The sequence below is a fragment of the Epinephelus lanceolatus genome, chromosome 22, assembly GCF_041903045.1.
Source record: "Epinephelus lanceolatus isolate andai-2023 chromosome 22, ASM4190304v1, whole genome shotgun sequence".
Taxonomy (NCBI): domain Eukaryota; kingdom Metazoa; phylum Chordata; class Actinopteri; order Perciformes; family Serranidae; genus Epinephelus; species Epinephelus lanceolatus.
Genome location: NC_135755.1, coordinates 35,267,207 through 35,286,933, shown reverse-complemented (window position 1 = coordinate 35,286,933; position 19,727 = coordinate 35,267,207). Strand labels below are relative to the sequence as shown.

The following is a 19,727-nucleotide window of genomic DNA, read 5'->3' as shown; positions in this document are numbered from 1 at the left end:
GCAGTTTAATCAGCATCATGTCAGGTGGATGGATTGTCATGGCCATGGGTGTAAGTGCTCACTAACAGATTTTAACATATCTGTAAACAAAATTAGACAGAAACAAGCTTTTTGTGTATATTATATTTTTGTTCAGTCTAGGCTGCATTTAATTGCCATCTTGGAAGGAAAGCACTTTTGCATAGATGTGGTCGATTGGCACATACATAAAAAAAACACTAGATCGACAATGAACATATGTTTTTTTATATTTTATAAAGTTAAGTCTCTACAATTAATGTTCACTGGTAGCGTGGCCGAGCGGTCTAAGGCGCTGGATTAAGGCTCCAGTCTCTTCGGGGGCGTGGGTTCGAATCCCACCGCTGCCACATATTTCTTTTCTTGCCAAAGAAGGTAGCTTTCTTGTGGATATCACCTTTGGGTTTATGCATGTGTTGCCAAATGTACAAAAATGTCAAGTCGCTTTTGGTAGTTCTCCAGATTGGTTACAGTTGTTCTCCTTTCGTCTGGCAGACAGTGCTCACCTCACGTTGCACATCCAGCTGACCTCTTGTCTTCAGCATGTTTACCCTCACATTAACAATCCTTAATAGAAAGTGTTACGGTTGTTAGGGAACGAGCACGAACTGTCGGAAAACAATACCTGTGAGTAAAAGCTCAGGGCGAAAAGTTTCCCAAATCCAAGATGCAACCCGGAAGCAGTTAGACCGCTAGCCTTCAAATTAAATTAAAAGGGATCGCGTGATTGGGGGGGGGGGGGGAATAAGATGCTCTGCACTGCCATCACGACCCAGTAATTAGAATTCACAATTCAACTGTATTCTTGTAAGCCTTGTAAAGCTTGTAAAGCCTAAACAGCGTTTTACAATGTTTAATCCAAGGCAGTAGTAATACTTTATACTGGAGGGGGGTTAGGGGCATGTTCAAAAATGCTAAGAATGCTCCCCAAGTAGGTTATATATATATATATATATATATATATATATATATATATATATATATATGTATGTATACACACACACACATATATGTATGGGGGGTGATGACTCCATAGCTACGGCCCTTGTTTAATTCAAATATATAAGATTATGAATTTAAAAGTCGATTCATTATATATACATCTAAGTGAGGTATTTATAGATTTAAAGTTAAAAAGGGACACCAAATATGCCATTTATTTGTTAATGCATTTACATCGAAAAAGTTCACAAGGCAGACAAAAACTAAACTGTTGAAGAGGTATTTAAATGAAGGGGAAGAGGCTTTCAAAAAAACATTTATTTATTGAATTGGTTTGGTTGTTAGTTGTTTTCTGAAGAAATGAATTAAATCTGTATTGGGTTTCAGCCTTGTAAAAATGTAAATTTATTCGGTCCGTATTTGTCAGATGACGCTCTTACTTTGAAAAGATCGCCATCGGAAGCGATCGAAAGACGTATTGCTGTCGTTACAGCTAAACGCAAGTTGTGGCAGGACGGTGTCTACGGGAAGGCACTTATTTTAAATTCAGTTTAACGTTAAATAAAACAGTGAGTAACAGACAGTTACTCCCCGAGCTGCACGAGATGAAGTTTGTCTCGTGAACGGTTGATGTGGTTCAATGTGTCAGTTTAGTTAGTGTGAGTGACGTGGGTCAACATGAAGCCGCCTCCCCGTAAACGAACTAAACCAACACGAAACCTGAGTTATGAACCTTTACCGCCTTCACGTGGAAAGTCCTCTCAGTGGCAGCAGGTGGAACAGAAGAATCTCCTGAAAGCCCTGAAAAGACTCGGCAAGACAACATCAGCCCAGGGGGACATCGACTATGATTTCCTGAAAAAACACGTGCCTACTCGGTCCATTTCTGAGGTCTGGCAGATTTAGCAACCATTTATTTAAGTACACCTAAGTGAGAACAGTCCTTTGCATAGCTCTATGTTTTTATGTAATACACGTGAATTGTTCCTTCCCTCCTTTAGATCCACTCTGTGGTGGAATATCTGAAGGGTGAAGTGATCTCACTGGCGAGCATCAAGCTGCTCAAGAAGAGATGGGAGGAGAAGAAGGACAGAAAGCCCATTGAGGAGTGGACATACATGGCCTCTGCTATGGCTGGAACCCTCGAAGAACCAATTTCTACTGCTTTCTCTCAGGTACTGCAGGACAGATATGAATAACTCATGTTAGATTAGATCGTTATTAGTATTTTGTTTCTGATTTGTTCTTGTACATTAGTGCAGTCGCATCCCTAGAAATTTTTCATAGGGGTTGCCAGATGGGGCCACTGAAAATCTTGAGGTGGCACACCAAAACCAAAAGCTATCACTGAATTTCAGGAATTTGAAAATTCTGTTGCATAGACAGGGTAGTTGAAAACTAATGGTGGGAATGACCAGAGGATCCACAATACGATACTAGGAAACTACTACGAAACTTAGGTCACGAATGTTATTGCAGTTTTGAATATGTTGCTATATATCATGTATTGTGATAAAATATATGGCGATATCATCTTTTTTAACTGCAAGTTATGCCCCTAAAGGAAAACTTTGTCGACACCTGTTTTATCTAATAAGATAAAGTTTTCGGTGTGTTCATCTCACTCCAGCCTTTTTTTTTATTTTTTTTGAAATTGTATAGTGAACTAAAAAAGCAATTCAATATATGACTCTTGTACGCTACCTACAGTTGAATTTGTATTTGTAATATTAATAATTAATATAATAAAAAAAACAATACTTGGCACTGTGTGACGATACTTTATTGCCACACAAAAATATCATGATACTACGCTCTGTGTCAGTATGGTCAGTCAAGGCAGGGTCCGACATTAACGGTTGCCCGAATGCCCGGGGCAAGTAAAAATAGCCGGCGGGCCAGCAGACCCTGCGCAGACATGCCCGATCGGGCAAGCAGCACGACTCTGACACACACACATACCAGACCATAGACATATATACATAGACGCCGCATTGACTGCCGTTGCCTATCAGAGCCGACGTCCTCGCCGGTCGCCATCTTGGATGGGTCTCGCTTCGCCTCCACAGTGCATTCACTTCTATTGAGGAAGGAGCTGTATGCACAAGTAAAATAGGATAACTCACTGAATATTCAACTGATTTTCATGCGGTTTGGTTTGTTACAAACGGCACATATGTAGTTATGATACAGGATGCTTTCCTACATTAAAAATGCGGGATTTCATGCTTTAATACTTTCTGCAGATAGCAACAGCATGTTATTTAGGTCACAGCACAGTTATTTTATTCACCTCAACCCCAGAGTGGGATATATATATATACACACATTATTTATATACTGTATAAATACACAATACAAAACACAGTATAGCATATTATGTATAACACACCTTTGTGCACATATTCACTTTTCTACCACCTGTGCTGCAAATATCCCCTGCTGCTCATCCTTCTGTATCTTTTTTCAAATTATCTTGACCACAGTCCCATTTTCATAGTTATAATACCAATACCAAAATTAATTTCAGTGTTTATGTAAATACTGAAAATGTTTTTTACTACTTTTGAGGGATCACAGCAGTCAGTGTAATAAGAATAAGAAGAACTTTATTAATCCCTGAAAAGAAAATTTCAAAGAAGTCTGTAAGATCATCTATTTAACAAAGAATTATTAAGTCTGATGGCTGTGGGTATAAAAGAGAGTGTGTGTGAGAAATAAACTCAATCAACAATCAAGCGTTTTCTTTATTAAAATATATTAATACATTTATACTATGTTTTGTATTGTGTATATTGTGTTTATACAGTATATATATATATATATATATATATATGTGTGTGTGTGTGTGTATATCAATCAATTCAATCAATTTTATTTATAAAGCCCATTTATCACAAATCACAGTTTGCCTCACAGGGCTTTACAGCATACGACATCCCTCTGTCCTTTGGACCCTCACAGCAGATAAGGAAAAACTCCCCCCAAAAAAACCCTTTAACGGGAAAAAAAACAGTAGAAACCTCAGGAAGAGCAACTGAGGAAGGATCCCTCTTCCAGGACGGACAGACGTGCAATAGATGTCGTACAGAACAGATCAGCATAATAAATTAACAGTAATCCGTATGACACAATGAGACAGAGAGAGAGAGAGAGAGAGAGAGAGAGAGAGAGAGAGAGAGAGAGATGCAGGACAGATGGTAATGACAGTAGCTTGCAACAACATTAATGAAAGTAATAATATTATAGTTATGGTTCTGGCTACTGTGGTACAGTATGTTGAAAGTATATATTAATATCTGGCAGCTGTGTGACAATAATCATATGTGTGTAATAACAGTAGAAGTAGGCTATGACTAATGTCTAATGATGGCGGCAGCAGCAGGAGGCATCTGGCAGGACCACGGCAGCAGCACAGTATATGTGTGTGTATATCTATATCTATCTATCTATCTATCTACATATATATATATATATATATATATATATATATAATATATACAATAATTGTATTGTGTATTTATACAGTATATAAATACTGTGTGTGTGTATATGTGTGTGTGTATATATATATATATATATATATATATATATATATATATATATATATATATATTCCACTCTGGGGTTGAGGTGAATAAAATAACTGTGTTGTGACCTAAATAACATGCTGTTGCTATCTGCAGAAAGTATTAAAGCATGAAATCCCGCATTTTTTATGTACGAACGCATCCTGTATCATAACTACATATGTGCCGTTTGTAACAAACCAAACCGCGTGAAAATCAGTTGAAAATTCAGTGAGTTATCCTATTTTACTTGTGCATACAGCTCCTTCCTCAATAGAAGTGAATGCACTGTGGAGGCGAAGCGAGACCCATCCAAGATGGCGGCCGGCGAGGACGTCGGGCAGTCGATGCGGCGTCTATGTATATATGTCTATGTACCAGACAGCCTCTAAGTCCTTACCCGCTAACGTTAGCTCATGTACAACACAGGTACCACACAGAAACTTTTACAAAGGGTCATAATGTGCTTCTAGTGACTGTCAAATCGCCAGCGAAAGATGTTTTAAATGCGGACACGGAGAACAGCTGCCTGCTCTCATGGGACAAAGATCCTCTGTGAAGGAAGACGGTTCACGCTGCTCTGTCACCAGGAACAAAGTGGGAGGCAAAGATCCTCTCTGACGAAGAGGGCTCACTTTGCTGCAGGGTTCACCAAAACGTTTTTTGTTTTTTCTTTTAATAAATTGAACACACATTAAAGAACATACAAGATCCTGTAGAGAATTAATACATATAATACAATACAATAAACATGGTCAAATTAAATGAAGGAAGAGGATTTTTTAAAGGCAAATTAAATATTGGGGATTTATGTAAAAATATACATAGAGACATATAAATAATTATATAATTAAAGATATGCAGGCTATGTTAGGTGAATACTCCTGTCAGTGACCCTGACCACTGGCATTGGCTAAAGAACTGGAGTTGGTCACCGGACGCTGCGCTCTGGCTGCCCACTGCTCCTAGTGTATACAGAAGGATGGGTCAAATGCAGAGGTCAAATGTATGTAATGTGCTGAGAAAGGACAATAAAGAATCTTCTTCTAATAATAATTTCTTAATAACTAGGAGATAACAAAAGAATAAAGAGATTTCAAAGACTTAAAAAATAAGGCACATGAATCAAAACAACAAGAAACGAGATATATCCCCAGTCATGCACACCCAGTTTTAATAAACTCAGTACTGTTTTTCAACACATATATTGTTTTGTCTTCATTCAACGTAGTTAGCACATATTGTTATTGCGTTATTGGTTTTGGCCTTGGTGCCCCACATTTTGGCCGTGATGCCCCAATAAATTTGTATTTATCAAAGGCCAAAGTGGCCTTGCCCTAAAAATATCTTAACTCCAGGCCTGTAAATGTGTATTTCCTCTCCTGTTTCTGTCCTCGGAGGGGCCAGTTACAGTGTGCTGCTTTTTTATGTGTTGCTGCCTCCATTGGCTGAGCGTCTCTGCTGACGTAAGATATAAGTCATGAGTGAAAATACGCACCACACAGCCAGAAAAAGAACCTCTTAGACAGGGCAAGTAAGAATTTAGATGGGGCAAGTAGATTTGAGAAGTACTTGCCCGGCAGGGCAAGTAGGAAGAAACCTTAACATCGGACCCTGCAAGGAATCACATACTGATATACTTTGGTTTCTTATTTTACAGTTGTTTCTAATTATCTGATATGCACAGACTGATACTGGTACAAGTAATATTTTGTGTTCCTCAACAGTCCTGTTTTAATGTGTAATGTATCTGTACATGTGTGAGGTGATTTATTGTTCTTTAATAGGCTGGTTGTCCTTTTTCTTAAAAAGATAGATATACAGCGAGGGGCCAGCATTTGTATCAGGGTGGCCGAAGCCCTCCTGTCCTCCCTTGGGGGCGCCACTGTGGAAGTGGAGAGATGGAATTCTACAAACACACAATTTCGAAGTCCAAATTACAAATCAGTCATCTTTACTTTGTTTTGTTCAGCGGAGAGCAACCTTCTGCTGCCTGGAAACTTCTCTTCGGGTTGTATCTGAAACACCCTGCTGGATAAAGTGATGTCAATGAGTCAGACTTGCTCACTTCTGGATGGCAAACCTTGAATGTTTTATCTCTCTCCTCCCACCACCCTTCTCTCTCTGTGTTTCTCAGATGCTGATAGTGTCGTCCACAGAGCCTCGCACCCTGAGGAATTGCGACCCTCCCCAGGTCTACAGACCACCCACAGATGAAGACAGGCCTGTTGGTCGCACCATCACTTTCAGACCAATGCCTCGTTTACCGGTCAAGGGTAAGTACACCCAGTTCCTCTGTGTTATTGAAATTGCTTAAATTAGGTATACAGTAGACCTGGGTGAAATGGAGAAAACCAAACATCATGCTATTTTTGAGCAAATACCTCAATATCAATATTGTGATGATATTGTATGCTTTACTATTGGTGCTTTGACAAAATATTTACACAATGAGATTTCTGATAAATAATTATCAGTAATAAGTATCATTGTGGATATAATGACTAAATGGGTAAAGGAAGATATCGTTAATGTTTCAGAGGCTGATGTTACGCAAGTGGTTACGTTAGTCAGAGGCCTCCACGTGGGGAATTCAGAGTTAGATTTGAAATTATGCCTTTTTCCCTGCAGTCTCTCTCTTCTATTGCTGCTGTTCGCAGTCCTGTAACGTTATCCCCACCCCTCGCAGTCGCCATGTCTGTCAGCTCAGCTACCTGTTCCACCTGTAGAGACTGATCTCTGGTAGTGTGTGATGTGCGCTACATACCATACATTCTCAATACAGTATTGCCATATAAAGAAATAGAAAGTTGAGCATCAGCATTTTTGATGGTATTGAAAATCATACGGTTTGGATATCTTAATACCCTGGGGCTGTATTCACAAAGCTTCCGAGTGCCAAGAGCAGCTCCTGGTGACGAAATTCTAAGAAAATTCTTAGAATTCTTAAGATTTCCCCTTAAATTTAAGAATAGGTCTTTGTAAAAATAAAAGTTATTCGCAGAGCATCTTAGACCTTAAAAGAGCTCCTAAGATGAAAAACTGTTTGGAGCAGGGAGGAGGACTTTTAAGAGGCTTTAGCGTTTCCTAAGCAGTGTTGGGTAAGGGTTACTTTAAAAGTAATCAAAGTACGTTAGTGTGTTACTTTTAAAAAAAGTAACCAGTTACTTTACTGCGTTACTCCCTGAGTAAAGTAACCCATTTACTTTAAAAGTACTTCCAACGTTACTCCCTGAGAAAAGTAACTCAAGCACTTTTAAAGTACTTTTGAGTATTCTACATTTCCTATTGAGCAATGGACCACAGGGTGCTAAGCCTACATTTTTTTGTCTCCAAAATTAAAGTTATGGACCGCTTGCCCTTCACTGAGATCCAATTCTCCCATCACAGCCGTCACTTTAACCAGTAGAAACACAGAACGATCTGCTGCCGTAGACAACGTATGACAACAACACCCCAGCATTTTTAATATTTTCTCTAGGGATGTTACCACCAGGGGTCGTGTTAACCGGATATTCTCGGTCATTGACCGGTTTTTTACAACAGTGACCAGAAAATCTGAAGGCCATCGGTCATTTTGACCGGTTGCAGTTACCACCCCTGCCCACTTGGCGGTGTAGTGCACAGTAGGTACTGCAGAGAAAAAGTCATTCATCTGCTTCATGTAGCGTTGTTGACATAACGCCCTGGACACACCGGCTGCGGAACTGAAGCACAGCGCCCAGCAGCGGAGGTAGTTTTCAGTCAGCGCCCATGTTAACCTATCTGACTGTCAGTTCGGCATCTGGTCTATTTTTCACGGGAGCCGCGAGCACTTCTGTCAAGCTGGATAGAGCGGATCGTACCAAACAGGAAGTCGGACACAGAAAAGACGAGAGAATCCGGCCAATTTTCAAAATAAAATAACAGCGCGCACTGAGGAACGTGAGGAGAAAATACCGTATTTGTAATTTAAAATAACACAACAGTGCATAACCGAACACATTTTTCAATACCATAATCACTTCATTACAATTTTAATTTTGTGTCACCGAGCCTACAGGCATAACTACATAACGCCCTGGACACACCGGACGCGTTAGTGACGCATTAGTGCCGTCCGGTGTGTCCAGGGCGAAGCCTAATGGCACGGGTGTGTGGATGTCTGTTCATCTTTTCGTTCATGTCCTTATTAATGCACACTTTATAACTTGCTTGTTGGATTTATTAAAAACGAACGAATGAAAACTAAATGTCTTTGAATATCTTTATTATCATTTAAAAAGGAAAATTAAAATGACCGGTAAAAATAGATTATGACCAGATTTTTATGACCCTGTCGGTCAAAATGACCGGCGACGAAAAAGTCTAGTGCAACGTCTGGTTACCACACAGAGTAAAAGGGGGAAATGATGGTGTGAAACAGCAGAGGCATGAAACAGCATGGTGGTGATGGTGTGAAACAGCATGGTGGTGATGGTGTGAAACAGCAGAGGCACTTTGTCAACCCGCTGAGTTAACGTTACTGTCATTAGCATCAAGCTAACAAACAATGGTACACTGGCTTGGGAAGGCCTGCAATGGTTTTCATACTTGCCCAGACTGACCCAAGTTCATTTGCTGCCAGTTTTTGTTCCAAGTCTAATTTATAATTTTGCCTGTAAAATTCTAATTTTCGATACTTTAGTGGCAGAATGCAGATCGGACGCAGTTCCCTACTTGAATGAGCAGTAGCTCAGTCCATAGGGACTTGGGTTGGGAACCGGAGGGTCGCCTGTTCGAGTCCAAATATGGAGCGTGGACTGGTGGCTGGAGAGGTGCCAGTTCACCTCCTGGGCACTGCCGAGGTGCCCTTGAGCAAGGCACCGAACCCCCCCAACCGCTCGTGGGCGCCTGACCAAGGGCAGCCCCCTCACTCTGACATCTCTCCACTTTGTGCATGTATAGGTCCTGTTTGTGCATGTGTGTGTCTTTCGGACCTGTGTGTAATGGACAAGCAAGAGTGAAAACATTGAATTTCCCCTCAGGGGATTAATAAAGTAAATAAACTTAAACTTAAAACTTAAACATAACTTGAACGCAAGAGACTTCCTTTGAAGACATGACTTTACTGCTTTGTTAACCCATGGTTTGTTGTTAGGATATATTTTAACCCACTTATATGGGATAATCATGTCCCTGCAGAAGGTGATGTATGAACATGTTAGATCGACCAATAAGTCCAAATCATCATCACAGGACTGGGTAAAAATGTTGCAGTCAGTGCAGTTAAAACACTCTTGTAGTGAGAGAACCGATTCTTCAGACCAGACCTTTATGTCCTTAGTTGCAGGCTTTTCTCGTTTGAGGACAGTTTTATACGTGGGGAGCAGATGCACACAGTTATGGTCAGAAGAGCCCAGAGGAGGGAGTGGAAGAGATTTGTATGCGTCCTTTAGTGATCCATAACATAAATCCAGTGTCTTATTTCGTCTGGTTGGACAAGGGACATACTGGTAGAAGTTTTTATGAGTCTTATTAAGGGAAGCATGATTAAAATCACCCAAGATAAAATTTGGTGCATCGGGAGAAATCGCCTGTATTTTCTGCACCACCTGAAAAATGGTAGTAGAGGTAGCGGCAGGATCTGCTTTCGGGTGGATGTACACAATTGTAATGAAAAGTTGTGGGAACTCATGGGGCAGATAAAAAGGATGTAATGAAACAGACAAGAGTTCTATGTTTGGCATACAAATACGCTCTCTGACAGTCACAGCAGTGCAGTAGCATCTGTTTACATATAAACATACCCCTCCTCCTTGTGATTTCCCAGTCAGCTGTTTCTGCCGGTCTAGGCAATACGAAGCCCCCAAATACAATGGTAGGGGAAACACTGATACTGCTCAAACCTAGTGGACAATAAAAATAGATAGATATCAGGAGTTTGCATGATTTCTATTTGTATCTCTTTGTGGTTGTTTTATGTGTGTAGTTTGCGTATGCGTTTTGTGTCTCTTTATGGTCGTTTGATCAACTTTCCAACTAGAAATGTCACTTCAAACCGGGCTCTGACCCGTACTCATCTGTACTGCTTTGTATCTCCATGTTGATGTGATAAAAAGAGTGCATTATGGCTTTAACAATGTAAGATTTTTCCACCCTTAGCTGAGCGTCCTGGCACCAACACAGCCCCTCCTGGCACAGTACTCAAAACTCCAGCACCAGCCATGGGCCCAGTCAGAAGTAAATTAGTAATTAGAGTGCCCATTGGCAAAATGCCTCCACCCCAGCAAAAGCCATCTACCACAGCTGGAGCCATCTCCATCTCTCAGTCTGCTGCCCTCCCCACCTCTCAGTCTGCTGCCCTCTCCACCTCTCAGTCTGCAACCACCTCCACCTCTCAGTCTGCAACCACCTCCACCTCTCAGTCTGCTGCCACCTCCACCACCTTTACCTCTCAGTCTGCTGCCACCTCCTGCCAGCGGGGTGCAGCAGAAATGCTTGTCGCACCTTCTACATCCTCACAGACTGAGACTGTAGTAAAAGGACAAGTCACATCAAGTTCTGGCTCTGCTGCTGTGCTAAAGACTGACAGCACTGGCAGCTCTCTAAACCAGACTACCCAGCAGCCCTCAGAGCAACACTTCACCACCCTCTCCACCACCTCAGCTTCAAATTCCACTTCATCTGGTCCTCACACGCTCCCCACCTCCTCTGCCACCTTCCAAACTCCAGTCCCTAGTACTGCACCATCCTCTGGTGCCCCCTCCACTCACCCCACACCCACACTCTCCACCTCTGCCGCAGCATTTCATGCCAAGTTTGGTCGCACCAGCAAATACGCCACAGAAGACAGTCCCAGGATGTTTGGCGTCAAGAGTGTAGTAGACTTTGAGAGGATCTATCGCTACCTGAGTGCCATCCACAAGCCGAATGAGGACTGCCATCTTACCCCCATGGGTGAGTCAGAGTCACTACTTGCTGTCATCTGAAAGAATGTTTTATTGTTAATATTTGCAGTCACATTCGACATGCAGCATCCAATCAGTGCAACCCTATCGTAAGAATAAAGGTTGGCAATTACATTTTTGCAAACCAGGGATACATTACATTTGTATGCAGTGGATAGGTTAAAACTCCATGTTTCAACATTGTGTTGTTTAATGTGTGGTTAAGGTTTAGTACAAAAAACACTTGGTTATGATTAGGAAAAGATCACATTTGGCTTAAAATAGACGAGCACGATATCCTTGTGCAATGATTTCTCAGGGGAAAAAAACAACCACTTTTGGGGCACTATCCCCGCTGACAGGTCACTAAAAAACACCCATGTTAGGAGCCCAAAAAATCCACTGGAAAACACTGATAGGTTGCTACAAAACATCCAAGTTGAGAGCCTAAAAAGCCGCTGGAAGAACACTGACAGGTTGCCATAAAACACCTACGTTTAGAGCCCAAAAAGGTGTTGGAAAAAGTCAAACAGTCAAACATTTGGAGCCTAAATAGCCATTGGAAACACCCACGTATGTAGCCTAAAAGGCTGCAGGAAAAACACTGACAGGTCGCCACAGAACATCCAAGTTGAGAGCCTAAAAAGCTGCTGGATAAACACTGATGGGTACAAACAAAATACCAACATTTGGAGGCAAAAAAACACTAGGAAAACACTGAGTCACAACAAATCACAATATAACAAGGCCAAAAAACAGCTGAAAAAAACACTGACAGGTTGCTACAAAACACCCACGTTTGAAGCCTAAAAAGTAGCCAGAAAACCACAAGGGTCACTACAATTCCCCATGTTTGGAGCCTAAAAAGCCACTGGAAAAACACAAACCAGTTGCCACAAAATACCTACATTTGGAGCCTAAGAGGCTGCAGGATAAACAGTCACACGTCGCTTTAAAACACCCATGTTTGGTGCCTAAAAGCCATTGGAAACAGCAATGACTTGCTACATCACAACCTGTTGTGTTGTTTGTCTCAAACAGTGGATTGCATCTTAGCAGGTGTCTTGCCACAATTTCCTGCACCTCCAGATTACAAAGGCAGCTTGTGTGCTTTATCTCTTTAGAAATGTTAATATGGAACATGCAAATGTAACATCTTCTTCCTTAAAATGGAATTTACTCAAAAAATGTTTTGTTAGACAAGTTATTTGGCTGTTTGCGATACAATCTCAGCTGCCATCACACACATACACACACACACACACACACACACACACACACACAGACAGCAGGCAGTAACAATATAATTTTCTGATGTATCAAAAGTAATATATTGGCCAACAAAATGTCCATGTTCCTGCAGTTTTTGTTTAGAAGCAATATAAATTTTATGAGACATTTCCTACCACTGCATTAAAATCTGTCAATTTTCTGATATTGTCTTGTGTCCTCCAGAGAGTGCTATAGTGTTGGACCTGTTAATGTCTCTCCCAGAGGAGCTCTCCCTGCTGGACTGCAACAAACTGCACAAGCATCTCATAAAGGTATAACATGCTACACACTAGTTAGGTGGTCACTGGTTAAAAAGTACAGTAGCTAAGTCAGAGCTTTTTAGGAGGCAGTAAGGAGAGTCTTGACCCTAAATGAATTTTGTGCATCTGCAAGGCCTCTAGAAATCAAGGTGTCCTATTAGTTTGTGCAGGCCATAGCTGTGGCTGGATGTATGATGTTTGCAGGTTGTCTGTCTGTACAACTGTGTCCCATTCTTGTGAACGTGATATCTCAAAAAAAAAACCTTAAGGGAATTTCTTAAGATTTGGCACAAACGTCCCCTTGGACTCAACGACAAACTGATTACATTTTTGTGGTCACTGTGACCTTGTCTGTCTCATTTGTGTGAACTTAACATCTCAAAAACTATGGAGCTACATTTGTTTCTTTATTATTCAATCAAACAGAGTAGGTTTTGCAATCAAAAAAAGATTTGAGAGCAAAAGTATCAATATTGCAATCAAAAAATGTTTTATTAAAAAATGCAAATCCTAAAATTTTGTTTGCGAGTCATTTTTTTCCGTTTGCAAGTCAAAAAGTTTTGCGAGTAAAAAGTTGAACCTGGTGGGCGGGGCCTAAACTGAAAGCTGTAAGACGTGTCTCTATTGGCCAGTCTCAATCGGAATGACAGCTTGCAAAGCATTTTTTTTTCTTCTCTCGGTTGGTGGATTGCAAACAATTTAAAGGTGCATATCGCCACCTACTGTACAAGAGTGTGCAACATCATGTCATTTAGCCTGTTTCTTAAATTCTACTCATCAGCCCAGTATGCTTGCAAAGCAACATGGGAGTTCTGTAGTTCAGTGCGGAAGCTGTGGCGAAAATCAATTCTGAAACCGAAGAAACCACTCGTTTTTCACCACGAGTGGTGTGATTAAAAAACAAAAATATGATACACATGCCAAAGCAGTAGGTGGCAATGTAACGGAAAGGCCATTTTGACCAATCAGAAGTTAGAGTCAATACCGGAATAGGGAAGTACGGAAAAAAAAAAAACAACCCAATCCACAAAAAGAGCGCGAACTAATTCAACAGCAGAGGCGCCTGAACGACCAACTATAGTACCACGAAAGCAGCGATGGGCCTGCCAACGGAGGTCCGACCCAGCAGGATCCAGAACCTCCGTTGGCAGGCCTGTCGCTGCTTTCGTGGTAGTGTAGTTGGGGTAGCTAGCTACTGAAGACCAGCAAAATCACCGTTTGTTTTCATTTATTCTTTCAGGTGGGTAAATGTCACCTAAGCACCTTCAGATTTTAGCAGTAGTGTACCCTTAATAGATAACTTGTTTATATAGTTTGTATTGTGCTTCGTAATACTGTTTGAGGGAACTGTAACGTAACTGCATACGAGTGGATGCAACCGTCACTAATGCTAGTGTAGTTCCTCAGAGATTTAAGCTGTTAATATTTTAATTTTGACAATCTAACCTGTGACAACACATTAGCTAAAGTTGCAAGGACTGTAAGTGTTGGTAGCTGTTGTTGATTTTGTTTAAATATGTTGAATTATAATTTTATGAGTTATTGTTTGTCGGACGATTGAGCTAAGCTAACTGACGCTAACGTCAGCTGTCACTTGTTGCCATAGCAACGGTAAACATTCACATACGGGCTAAATGCAGAATCAAGCTTCATTGTGCATATAGTTAACACAGGATGTGGGATTTTTGTAGTTAGTAAACTTTTAGAAAAGTGCTATTTACCGTTGCTCTGACATCAAACAATGGAGACAGGTAATAAAATTCTGCAGTTATCCTATCTACACGCAACCGCTGGCACCGGAGTCTTCCAAAAGCTTCACCCTGGACTCCGGTTTCAAAGAAACGCGGTTTCAGGGCCCAAAAGTGCGGTTGCGTGTGGCCAAACAGCCAAATCGCATAGAATAATACACGGTTTCAGAAGTACACGGGTCCGTGTGGACTAGGCCTAATAATAGCAAGAATGTTTTATTTGAACTGGTGCATGTAGATTGCTTTTGTTTAGCCAGGGCAGAACTATTCGACGACGTAATGGTCAGTACCATCGGTGCCCTGGGGTGTAGCAGTAATGCCGACTGTCGAGCGAGAGAGGGAATCATGGGTGTAGCCCGCTCTGTATGTAGCCACGTCAAACCCACCAATAGAAGCTCTCGTGTCATCCATCAGTGTAGGCCCCGCCCATTAAGTGCAGTTGAACTTGCAAGCAAAACTTGAACTCGCAAGCAAAGAGGACTGAACTGCAGGCAAAAGTTTTTAACTCACAAGCAAAGAGGACTGATCTGCAAGCAAAAGTTTTTAACTTGCAAGCAAAAAGTACTGATTTATAAGCAAAATGATCACACGTTTTTACTTACAAACTTGATTTTTGATTGCAGTTCAAGAAATATGCTCTCAAAACAGTTTTATATGATTGTAACAAAAAGACACAAAAATACCTCCATAAAAAAACATCTTGAGGAATTTCTGTAAATTTGGGACCAATGTTCACTCGGACTCAACAATGAACTGATCAGATTTTGGTGGTCAAAGGTCAAGGTGACCCTGAGTCTGTCTTATTCACATGAATGCTATATCTCAAGAAGGAATTTCATCAAATTGACACAAACATCCACTTGGACTGAGGAATAAGATGATTTAAATTTGGTGGTCGAAGGTCAAAGGCAAAGGTCAATGTGACCTCACAGAACATGTTTTTGGCTACAACTCAAAAATAGGATAGGATGTAGGAGAGGAGAGAAGCAGCAGGTGGTCTGATGGTATGAAGCAGAAAGAGCAGGACCAGTAGCTGACCTCTCCCAGCTCAAGGTGAGAGCCACTCTGGTCTCAGACTCGTGTTCCCACCTCTGGAGGTGGTTTTGCTGATCAGATCACAAGTCGTCCTCAGTGTGTTTTGGGTGCATTTACAGGTGTTCGTTCATGTAGTAGAGCACTATCTGATTGCAATCTGATCACCCAAAACGCATTTTGGTGCAAGGTGTTAAGGAAGTCTATGATAGGTCCTCTTTTCCTATTAGCCCCTCTCACCTGCTCACTTTCAAGTTTCAGACTTCCCCCTTGCTGCTGAAATATCAGACCTCATCAGGAAATCCAAGCCAACAACCTGTCAGTTAGACCCTCTTTCCACTGTCATTGTAAAAGCCTGCTTACCTTCTCTGTCCTCCCTAAGAACTGTCATCATACACTCCTGCCTCACCTCCAGTAGTGTTCCTTCAGCTCTCAAATAAGTCACAGTAATTCCTGTTCTTGAGGAAAGATGGTGCAAACCCCAGCAATTTCAATAACTTTCATCCTATCTCTAAACTACTTTTTATTTCTAAAGTCCTTGAGAAAAACTGTTGAATCTCAGGCCCATGCTCACTTGTCTGACAATAACCTTTATGAGCAATTCCAGTCTGGTTTCCACCCCCTCCATAGCTGAGAAACAGCCTTGGTAAAAATCACTAATGACCTCCTCATGGCAGCTGACTCCGGATTCTTAACCATTTTCATCCTGCTTGATCTGAGTGCGACCTTCAACTTTTGACGCCGTCCTGGAAGAGGGATCCCTCCTCAGTTGCTCTTCCTGAGGTTTCTACCATTTTTTCCCCCGTCAAAGGTTTCTTTTGGGGGGGAGTTTTTCCTTATCTGTTGTGAGGGTCCAAAGGACAGAGGGATGTGGTATGCTGTAAAGCCCTCTGAGCCAAATTGTTATTTGTGATGTTGGGCTTTATAAATAAAATTGATTGATTGATTTCTCACAGCATCCACCTCAACAGACTGGCCTCCACTGGAAACACTGACACACCACTGGACTGGTTTAAATCTCTGACCGTACACAATTTATCCAGCTTAAAACATTCAAATTCTAGCCATGTCCAGTCACTACCGGTGTTCCTCAAGATTCTGTCCAGGGTCCCCTTCTGTTTATCATCTACCTACTTCCTCTCGGCTACGTCTTCTATAAATTGTAAATAGTGATGAAACCAGGTTACTTCTTATTGGCACCAAATCCACCTTAGCAAAAACTGACAGTCCCCACTTGTCAAGAGTCTGGGCATCATCCTCGACAGCACTCTATCATTCCAAGCTCACATCAATAATGTCACACGGTTTGCCTGCATCCATCTATGCAACATTAAATGCCTTCACCTGTCCCTCACACTCTCTACGCAACACAGGCTTCACTCCAACTGAGTGTGTGTACAGTGCCGTGCTGCACTGCTGTGTGAGTGGCTTGTTTGACTGTGCGTAACAGCAGCCTTTTGATGGTCATTTACACAGTCCATAACAGTAACTGTGTCAGGTAACAGGTGCACGCGTGCATTGGGGCAGAACTCCGCCTTGTGCGATGCAGAGAGCAGAGGAGAATTGTAAAGGTGTGACCATGTAGAGACAGAAATGACATGCCGTTGTGTAAATAAGATAGTTAACAAGTCTATTTAGTTTGTTTAATAATAGAACAAGGTATAGATCTGTTCTATAGGAAAGGTAACATTAAATGACTTCTGTTGTCATCTGGCGCTATATAGAAAATAAAATTAAATAAAATGATACCAGGAGATGGTATCACCAGCATGTGAGTTGTACAGTTGAACCATTGCTGATCTGTTGCATACCAAACTTGCAAAAGTTTGTTAATTTTTTTGCAGCGTTAGTTGTGCATTAAGCTGACAGGCCCTCTCTCTCTGTATCTGCAGGTGTACCGATTTGCCTCATCCACTGCTGACTCCAAGATGGCAGACAAAATGCTAAAAGACCTTAAGAATGAACTCTGTACTCACACAGAAGCACCGAGCAGTCAAAGCAGCAATGGAACAAACGTTGGGCAGAACTCTGCTGCAACTGCTGACAGCGGTGACATCACGGACAGTGGAGGGAAGAAACAGCAGCCAGATGAAGCTGAGAGCCAGTCAGCAGGGAGCAGTAACGCACTCAGCCACCCCCCCCTCAACCCTTTTATGGTGCCACTGAAACTGCTGATGCGCAAATAGGTCCACTTCGAAGAGTATCAAACTAATGTGTAATGGTTTATATAGAATGCAGGCCCCCTGCAGGTAAACAAAACCTGCTCTGTTTCGGTGTGCTAGTGCACTGCTTAACATGTAAGGACAGAGTCGGGGACTTAAATTAGGTCAGTTTTTGACTGCCTGCATGCCTTAAGGGGAAAATCTCTTAGAGTGTGTCTCAAATTGCATACTTAGTTGCATATTTGGTTAGTACACTTCAATGTAGTACACTGTGTACACTACGTACTTCTTGTGTGGTGCACTAATTTCAGCAAAGTAGTGTTGTCTCTAATCGCGCACTGACTGCCCTTAGCACATTAGCTAGCAAACTAATGTTAGCACTTTATTATTGTTCGTGATACCAAATCATTACAGACCCAACAAACATTACTGACAGCTTCTGTGCAACAACATTGGTACTTAGTGCAAAAACCCTTTTAACTAACAGGCTCCTTGTTGTCCCCAGCCTCATTTCAAAAGCTTCCACTACTTCACAAAGACGTTTGGACCATTTTGAGTGCCCCAGAAGTACACTGCATTTTCCAGAACCATGCAGTGTGATCGCAGATGCACTTGTGCACTGAAAATATCAAGTGTTTAATACAGAATTATGTGATTTGAATTGAGACACACTGCTACAGTAGCATTATGATAACTGTACTTGTATTATATGATGGTGTGTCAAGCTAGGACTGTTCATTAGCCTGCACTGGTTGAGTTGTTTTGATTTAGCGAACGCTAGCTAGTCGCGCAGCTGCTATAAAATCTCCACACATGCAGTTAACTCACTATCTCTGCTTTAAGCAGTAAGAGTTGGGGACAAGCAAGGATTGTAAATAGAATACCCCCAGATAAGGGTGCTCCAATTGATTGGCCTTCTGTGGTTATTGGCAGATACTCATTCTCAATGGTTTGAAGGCTAATCAGTAGAACTGATCAATAACTCTCTCTGATGATGCTACATTATGAACAACAAATCAGCGTTGACATCAGCAGGAGAGCTAGTGAACCGCTGTAAGCAGCTGTCTGATGGAGGTTGCATCAAGTTATGTTATGATGCATTCAAGCTCTATTCAGTGAAAATGAGTATTTAGTAAAGGTAAATTGGAACATTTTCATGATGTGTTTGAATTCAATCTTGAAAAATGTAGCTTTGGGTGACAAACTTGAATAAATGCAGCTGTTTGAGGGAGAAAATTGTTGATGTTTTGACAGCAATATAAAATACACACTGATGTGTATGAATGAATTGCGCTCATTCAGAGGTAGTGTAATGAAGGGCAGTTCTTCAGTGTTTATTTTTTTTATTTTTTTTTTTGATATTTTTATTTTTTTTGTAACATAACTGAAAAAACTTAGACAATGAGCTAAATGGACCTACGTCACGTGATGTAGTCAAACAGAACACTTGCTAAATTAGCCTAATTATGTTGCCTAAGAAAGGGGCAAATGTCAAGCTCATTGAAAATGACAGAAGCTGAAAAGAAGTAACCTTGTGACAGTTTTATTTTAGTTGTAAAATCAGTTTATAAACTTAATATGTAAGCCCTGTCTTTAACAGCAGTTAGAACAGTTCACATTGTTGTCACCTTTTTCTCCCCGGATGAGTGTGCACCCCTGTAACTTGAAGTTGATAAACCAAACAACATCAGCCTACAGGACAAAGCCATGGTAGCTTTCCTAGTTGACAAATAATTGCCTGCATGGACAGTGATGCTCACCATATGATTTTATGTATGTCTGAGGGAGGGCGCACTCACACCAGGATAGTCTGGGG

At 41.3% G+C, this 19,727-nt stretch overlaps 1 protein-coding gene and 1 non-coding gene across 2 annotated transcripts; both read left to right on the top strand.

The window, feature by feature from the left end:
- Window positions 1-286: 286 nt before the first annotated feature.
- trnal-aag (transfer RNA leucine (anticodon AAG)) lies at window positions 287-368 on the top strand. The gene has a single exon. It is a non-coding gene; the product is annotated as a tRNA-Leu (tRNA).
- A 1,123-nt stretch (window positions 369-1,491) lies between these two features.
- On the top strand, window positions 1,492-17,979 carry snapc2 (small nuclear RNA activating complex, polypeptide 2). Its single transcript, XM_033651661.2, has 6 exons — window positions 1,492-1,851; window positions 1,962-2,135; window positions 6,667-6,805; window positions 10,653-11,447; window positions 12,893-12,981; window positions 17,642-17,979. The coding sequence occupies exons 1-6, from the start codon at window positions 1,639-1,641 to the stop codon at window positions 17,933-17,935; spliced, it is 1,704 nt and encodes a 567-aa protein (XP_033507552.2). The 5' UTR covers window positions 1,492-1,638; the 3' UTR covers window positions 17,936-17,979.
- The last annotated feature ends 1,748 nt before the right edge of the window (window positions 17,980-19,727 follow it).

Excerpts from the sequence above, each read along its gene's own strand:
- snapc2 (XM_033651661.2), top strand. The coding sequence starts at position 1,639 with ATGAAGCCGCCTCCCCGTAAACGAACTAAACCAACACGAAACCTGAGT. Across the intron at positions 1,852-1,961 it reads CTACTCGGTCCATTTCTGAG|ATCCACTCTGTGGTGGAATA; the intron begins GTCTGGCAGATT and ends TCCCTCCTTTAG. Across the intron at positions 11,448-12,892 it reads CTGCCATCTTACCCCCATGG|AGAGTGCTATAGTGTTGGAC; the intron begins GTGAGTCAGAGT and ends TGTGTCCTCCAG.